Genomic DNA, 8,117 nt, shown 5'->3' on the forward strand with positions numbered 1-8,117 from the left:
TAGTCTATAGTTTAGTCTATAGTCTAATGTATTGTCTACTCTATGGTCTAGTATATAGTGTAGTATATAGTCTGGTCTATAGTCTTGACTATAGTCTATTCTATAGTCTAGTCTATAGTCTACTCTTTTGTCTAGTCTATAGTCTTGTCTATAGTCTAGTTTATTGTCTAGTCTATAGTCTAGTTCATAGTCTTGTCTATAGCCTAGTCTATTTTCTGGTCTATAGTCTTGACTATAATCTATTCTATAGTCTTGTCCATAATATAGTCCATAATATCGTAAATAGTATATTCTATAGTCTAGTCTATATTCTAATCTATAGCCTAGTCTAGAGTCAAGTCATTAGTCCAATTTTTAATATCGTTCGTTATAAGATTAAGTGAGTACATGTTTCACGTGGTCAATATTTGAATAACTTCACCCCCAATGTAACCTTTTCATTGTGTGTAAATGTGTATTATTTGTTCTCTAAAGAAAATATGAATTTTAATAAGGACAGTAAGGGCTCACTATAACGAATAGAAAAATAATAAAAATTGGATGTAAATATTAAGTTAATCTTTTGTTTAGCTATGTCATATGTAGCTGATATTGTAAGTTATTTAAGAGTGCAGGAAAATTGTGACTATTAAATGTTAACACGAAATTGTGAATTCTAAAAGAATATTGCTTTTTTTGTGTACAGTACTGTATTATACTTACATACATTTTTTGCATATATTATAGGAATATTGTATGTATAGTGCATTTGATTCGAAGCTCTTAATAAATTTGACTAAAGAACGAATGAAGGTGTTAGTTTATTAAAAGTTTTACAACAAGACAAATTATTAAAAAAAAATATATAAATAAATCAACTAATTTTTATAAAGAAAATATATTTTTAAACTGATATCTTAATAACTTTTAAAACCATCTAAAAACGTCCTGAAAAAGTAAAGAAAAATGTCTTCGGAATTAGTTTTAAAATTGGAGTTAGAAGAACCTAGCCTAAAGGCACAACAAAAGGCTTTACAGGAACTAAGAGAAACCCCGGAAAATATACGCAAAGGCTTAAAAGAATTTAAAGAATTATTGGAAGGTTCGAAATAAAGATAAAGTTTTGAAATTAAATTTAAAATTTTTAAAAAATATATTAAATATAATTTTTAGGCTTAACCGATTTAAATATACCCAAGACGGATGAAAAGTGGCTGTTAACATTTTTAAGAGCTTGTAAATTTTATCCAGAAAGTGCCAGAGATCTGGTAAGTTTTTCAAAAAAAAAAAAATATGTTTAATAAATAATTTTCTAAATTAATTTTCTCTAGGTAAGACGTTATTTTAATATACGCCAAAAATATTCTGAAATTACAAATCTCTTAACACCGCTGAAAGTGAAACAAGTATTTGACGCCAATATAGTAAGCCTACTACCGCAACGTGATCAGGAAGGTAGACGTATTATAGCAACACACGCTGCTGGCGGTTAGTATTTAAAAAGCAATTGTGTAAACTATTGATAAACCAACCCCACCCCCAAACTTTTACAGATCGCTGGAATCCGAAACTTATATCCTTGGATGTCATCTATGCCGCCAGTACTTTATGCACAGAACTCATACAACTTGAACCGGAAACTCAAATAAATGGTGTTGTCTATATAGCAGATATGAAGGGTTTAGGCATAAGTCAAGCTTTACAATATACACCCAGTAGAGCACTGCGTACTCTTAACTATATACAAAATAATATACCCTTAAGAGTTAAGGCAATACATTTTGTTAATGCGCCAAAAATCTTTGAACCCATATTTGGCGGTGTTAAAATATTCTTTAACGAAAAATTTGCCAAACGTATACTAATACATAGTAAAGGTTTTGATTCTCTACATCGTTATATATCACCCGAATATTTGCCGGAATGTTATGGCGGTACCTTAAAAATGGATTTGTTATATGGTCCCGAAACATATAAGCTGCTGTTACCATATCAGGAATATTTTGAAAATTTTGATAAATATGGTTTTAAAAAGTACTAAATTTTGACATTTTGACCGTGTCAAAAGTGTAATAAATTTCATTTTATTTTGGTAAATAGTGATCAAACTGAGTTTCTTAATTTTCATTGTTTCCGAAATTTTTAACTTCATTTTATGTCTGGGTCCTTATTATATTATAAAGCTAATAATTTACTACAAGGTCAATTACGGCATTCTGACAGGTAATCCTTCTCTGGGAACCCATATTATTACCTCTGAGGTCCATGGACGAGGATAGACTATAGACTAGACTATAGCCTAGACTAGACTAGACTATAGCCTAGACTATAGACTAGACTATAGACTAGACTATAGACTAGACTATAGACTAGACGATAGACTAGACTATAGACTAGACTATAGACTAGACTATAGACTAGACTATAGACTAGACTATAGACTAGACTATAGACTAGACTATAGACTAGACTATAGACTAGACTATAGACTAGACTATAGACTAGACTATAGACTAGACTATAGACTAGACTATAGACTAGACTATAGACTAGACTATAGACTAGACTATAGACTAGACTAGACTAGACTATAGACTAGACTATAGACTCTATAGACTAGACTATAGACTAGACTATAGACTAGACTATAGACTAGACTATAGACTAGACTATAGACTAGACTATAGACTAGACTATAGACTAGACTATAGACTAGACTATAGACTAGACTATAGACTAGACTATAGACTAAACTATAGACTAGACTATAGACTAAACTATAGACTAGAATGCAGACTATAGACTAGAATGCAGACTAGACTATAGACTAGACTATTGGTATAAAACAATAACAAAATAAGATGGAAACAGCTGTTTCACTTTTTATATGTGTTTACATAAAAATACATCCCTGATCTAATGCGACTTGCTTGTTTTTTAAATCATTTTAAAAAATGAAGATAGCTATACGACTGTCAAATTTTCCATCCGTATTTTCTCTCAATGTGTCACAAAATTTTGACAGATCATATTACTTGTGTGCTCGTGTGAAGGGGGCTTAAATAATACTTATACAATTAATATAGAAATATAGTATAGATAGGTATTTACCCCCAGAAAATATACGCAAGGGTTTAAAAGAATTTAAAAAATTATGCGGAAACCTATAACCTGATGTCTTCCCATCAGGAATATTTAGAAAATATACAAAATATGGTTTTAAAAATGATCTGGGTAAACAATTTTATTAAAAACAAGAGGCGCCTTCATCAAAGTATAAAATTAATATAATGTTAAGTAACTTCTTGGGTCATTGTAATTTAAATGACCTCGTACTAAATATACAAAAGTTTTCCGATTATTTAATTTACATAAATTCTACAAATTACTATAATATTTTTTTAATAAACTTTAGTATTTTAATTACATACCTAATTAATGAATAATTTACTTTAATATTAAGAAATCATGTCATGACTATAGGTAAAATAAGAAATTTTTACTAAATCGGCGTTCACATTAAACAAATCCAATTCAAAATCTTTAAATTAATCTTAAATATCTAAAATGTAAACCCTAAATTATAATTCTCTTCAAGACGATCACTAATTTTAAACTAATATATATGTACATACCTCAGGCCGCAATTCTTTTTTAAATAAAATTTTGCTTTAAATTAAATATAATTTTAGTTTATTAACACAATTTCAACAAGTCACACTATTTTTTTAATAAATTCATATTTATTGGAAAATTTATACTAAAGAAAATATTCCATAAACATGTCCCCGAAATAAAATGTGGTGATTTAATATTAAAACTAGACTTGGGTCAACCCAGTGCCAAAGCCCAGGAAAAAGCTTTACAGGAACTAAGAGAAACACCCGAAAATATAGAAAATGGCTTAAAACAATTGCAAATATTATTAGAAGGTCTGTAAAAAAAGTGAGCAATTGATTAAAAAAATTAACATAAAAAAATATTTAATATAAATTCCAGCCGAAACTGATTTATATATACCCCAAACGAATGTCGAGTGGTTGATGAAGTTTTTGAGAGCCTGTAAATTTTATCCGGAAAGTGCTAGAGATTTGGTAAGATATAGAAATTGAAAGTAAAGCAGTGTTTAATTTTACATTATATAACGAGAATCGTTGCAAATTTAAAATTTTTATTCAAAAAAAACAGATTCCGTATTCTCATTTCTCGATAGAATAGTTTTAGATAAACAACAGCTTTCAAAATTCGTTTTAAAATTATGAATTTTGTCGACCTACCTTTAATACAGAGGAAGATGCATCGAAAAAAACATATTGTATTGTGTTCAACATTGTGCTGAAAACACTATAAGTCCTAAACAGAAGATGAAGATGACTATTACTAGTTTAAAAAAATTCAAGTAAACTTACTTAGGTTAGGTTAGGTTGATAGCAGGAGGTATACTACATCAAATCCGAAGAAATACACCTAGGCCACTATCGGGCCTGTTTGTGCGCTCCTTACTTACTTACTTACTTACTTACTTACTTACTTACTTACTTACTTACTTACTTACTTACTTACTTACTTACTTACGTACTTACTTACTTACTTACTTACTTACTTACTTACTTACTTACTTACTTACTTACTTACTTACTTACTTACTTACCTTACTTACTTACTTACTTACTTACTTACTTACTTACTTACTTACTTACTTACTTACTTACTTACTGTACTTACTTACTTACTTACTGACTTACTTACTTACTATTACTTACTTACTTACTTACTTACTTACTTACTTACTTACTTACTTACTTACTTACTTACTTACGTACTTACTTACTTACTTACTGACTTACTTACTTACTTACTTACTTACTTACTTACTTACTTAATTCTTACTTACTTACTTACTTACTTACTTACTTACTTACTTACTTACTTACTACTTACTTACTTACTTACTTACTTACTTACTTACTTACTTACTTACTTACTTACTTACTACTTACTTACTTACTTACTTACTGACTTACTTACTTACTTACTTACTTACTTACTTACTTACTTACTTACTTACTTACTTACTTACTTACTTACTTACTTCTTACTACTTACTTACTTACTTACTTACTTACTTACTTACTCGTACTTACGTACTTACTTACTTACTTACTTACTTACTTACTTACTTACTTACTACTTACTTACTTACTTACTACTTACTTACTTACTTACTTCTTACTTACTTACTTACTTACTTACTTACTTACTTACTTACTTACTTACTTACTTACTTACTTACTTACTTACTTACTTACTTACTTACTTACTTACTTACTTACTACTTACTTACTTACTTACTTACTTACTTACTTACTTACTTACTACTTACTTACTTACTTACTTACTTACTCAGTACACTTTTCCATTGATCCATTGATCTTTTCTGTTTACTTATTTATATCTTTTCCCTTTAAGGTCAAACGTTATTACAATATACGCCGAAAATATACCGAAATTACAAAGGACTTGACACCCCCAAAATTGAAGCATGTTTTGATGCAAATTTAGTAACCATATTACCTCAACGTGATCAAGATGGACGTCGTATAGTTGTAACAGTTTCAGCTGGCAGTAAGTGTTTTTATTAACACCACAAAAATTAAAAGAAGAAATAAAATTTCCTTCTCTTTCAGAACCCTGGAACTATAAAGTCATACCCCATGAAAATGTCTATGCTGCCAGTACTCTCTGCACCGAACTCATACAACTGGAACAGGAAACTCAAATAAATGGTGTAGTCTATATAGTAGATTTACACGATTTATCCATTAGTCAAGCTTACAGTTCAACACCTTATCGCATGAAACGTGTGCTCGACTATATACAAATAATATTCCACTCAGAGTCAAGGGTTTGCATGTTGTCAATCAACCGAAAATTTTTGAACCCATATTGGGCGACAATTAAAATATTTTCAATAAAAAATTTAAATGAACGTATAATATACATGGTACGAATTATGCTTCGTTACATCGTTATCTCTCGCCCGATTGCTTACCAGAATGTTATGGTGGTACGTTGAAGACGAAGTTAATGTATGGTCCAGAGACTTATGAGTTGCTATCACATTATCAGGAGTATTGGAAGGATTGGAGAAGTATGGTTTTAAAAAGGATTAGTAGTCAAAAGGTGATAAAGCATGGCGATTTGGAATATGATATTATGTCTTAATTAGTATCTGGACCAGTCAATAGCTTACTTTTTATTATAATTTAGATTTTTGTTTATTTCTGGTGGCTAAAAAGTTCGGAATATGGTATAACTATATAATAAAATGAATATAAAGTTGTAAAAATATATAATATAAACATAATAAATAATATCTGAAAAATCTGTAAAAAATAGAAGTAACTCCACTCTGTACAGTATTACTTAGAACCCAACTTTATTGTATCATTATATATATATAACTTCCTTAAAATCTATATCATCCCTCCCTACTACTCCAGTATTGCTAAAGACCTTTTAAAACCATACGTTTGTAAACTTTCAAAATATTTCTCATGGTTCGACACAACTCATAGGTTTCACGACCACACATCAATTCTGTCTTTATAAAACCGCCATAACATTCTGGCAAACATTCGGGTGATATACCGATGTAAAGACTCATAATTGGAACCATGTAAAACTATACGTTTGGCAAATTTTGTGGTAAAAAACGGTTTGGCAGCAGCATAAATCGGTTGAAAGATTTTCGGTTGATTGACTACATGAAAACCTTTGATCCTTAAAGGTATATTACTTTGTATATCCAGAAGACGTTTAGTCCTATAGGGTGTATAGTGTAAGGCACGACCCAATGTTAAACCCTGCATATCCATTATATAGACAATACCATTTATTTGAGTCTCCGGTTCCAATTGCAATAGCTCACTGCATAAAGTACTGGCGCTAAAGACATCATCTATGGAGATAAGTTTATGGTTCCATTGTTCTGTATTTGAAAAATATATTATAAAGTTAAACCGATTTAGAATAACGTGTCATAAACTTACTGCCACCTAGGGACACTACTATGCGACGACCCGTTGATCACGTTGAGGTAGTATGCAGACCAGATTAGCTTCAAATATAGCTTCAATTTACTGGGTATTAGGAAATTTGTTATTTCATTATATTTACTTTGTAGGTTATAGTAACGTCGAATCTGTAAATAATGATTTTAGAATATTTATAAGTAATCCGAAATCTTACCAAATCTCTAGCACTTTCTGCATAAAAATGACTAACTCTTAAAATTTCATTAACCATTCGTCATTAGTCTTGGGTATATTTAATTCAGATTCAGCTGGAAATATTTATATTATTACACTTGAACATAAAATTAGTATACAAATTTCTTCACCTTGTAATAATTTTTTCAATTCTTTAATCCCGTTTGTATATTTTCGGATGTTTCTCTAAGTTCCTGTAAAGCCTTGTTCTGAGCTCTCTCACTGGGTTTTGATACCTCTAATTTTAAAGTAAGATCCTCACTTTTTATTTCGTGAGACATTTTTTCATTTGTATTCTTTTAATAATTCTTGTTTTATATAGTCTGTTTTAGGCAAAGAACCCTAATTGAACTGATAGTTTTATAGTATTTGATTTCACTTTTATTTGCAGCAAATCCAAGGAAACATTTATAAATTATGCTAATCAGTTATGTGTAATAATAGGTAAAGAGAAAGCATTGAATTTTTGATATATTTTGCAAAGTAAGTGTTACAGTGTTTCCAAGAAAGACATAAGTGGTAAAGCTATGTATCACTGTTGTCAGATCTTACAATGTTGGCAGAAAAATGTTCAGAAAATGTCTAACAACTGCGGAATCATTGTCAGACAAATGTTTTCTATTGGCAACACGTTGCATCAAAAGAACATATGTTGCTAAAATAAGATCTGACAACTTTCGCCTTACAGCAATCTGACAACATCTGTGAACTGACAATTTTTGTTGACTGGCAATGTAGTTGAAAGGTTTCTTACAATCGTCTGAACTAACAATTTACCCATTGCTAAAAAATTTCATTGTCAATGTATTGCCAGATCTGCCAACGTTGTAAGATCTGACAACCGTGTGTACCTAGCCTTAACAGATT

At 29.9% G+C, this 8,117-nt stretch overlaps 2 protein-coding genes and 1 pseudogene across 2 annotated transcripts; 2 read left to right on the forward strand and 1 right to left on the reverse strand.

Moving 5' to 3' along the window:
- The first annotated feature begins 772 nt into the window (after positions 1-772).
- On the forward strand, positions 773-2,082 carry LOC119611874 (alpha-tocopherol transfer protein-like). Its single transcript, XM_037967577.1, has 4 exons — positions 773-1,081; positions 1,153-1,247; positions 1,311-1,467; positions 1,533-2,082. Exons 1-4 carry the CDS (start codon positions 946-948, stop codon positions 2,018-2,020), a joined length of 876 nt encoding a protein of 291 aa, XP_037823505.1. The 5' UTR covers positions 773-945; the 3' UTR covers positions 2,021-2,082.
- Positions 2,083-3,153: 1,071 nt separating this feature from the next.
- Positions 3,154-6,204, forward strand: LOC119611872 (annotated as a pseudogene).
- Positions 6,205-6,270: 66 nt separating this feature from the next.
- Positions 6,271-7,287, reverse strand: LOC119611875 (alpha-tocopherol transfer protein-like). The gene is made up of 4 exons (XM_037967578.1): positions 7,231-7,287; positions 7,123-7,183; positions 6,631-6,970; positions 6,271-6,295 (listed from the first exon to the last, which is right to left on the reverse strand). Exons 1-4 carry the CDS (start codon positions 7,285-7,287, stop codon positions 6,271-6,273), a joined length of 483 nt encoding a protein of 160 aa, XP_037823506.1.
- Positions 7,288-8,117: the final 830 nt, after the last annotated feature.

The sequence above is a fragment of the Lucilia sericata genome, unplaced genomic scaffold (assembly GCF_015586225.1).
Source record: "Lucilia sericata isolate MDLA Ls3-8-SP2 unplaced genomic scaffold, ASM1558622v1 Contig001550F_arrow, whole genome shotgun sequence".
NCBI lineage: Eukaryota > Metazoa > Arthropoda > Insecta > Diptera > Calliphoridae > Lucilia > Lucilia sericata.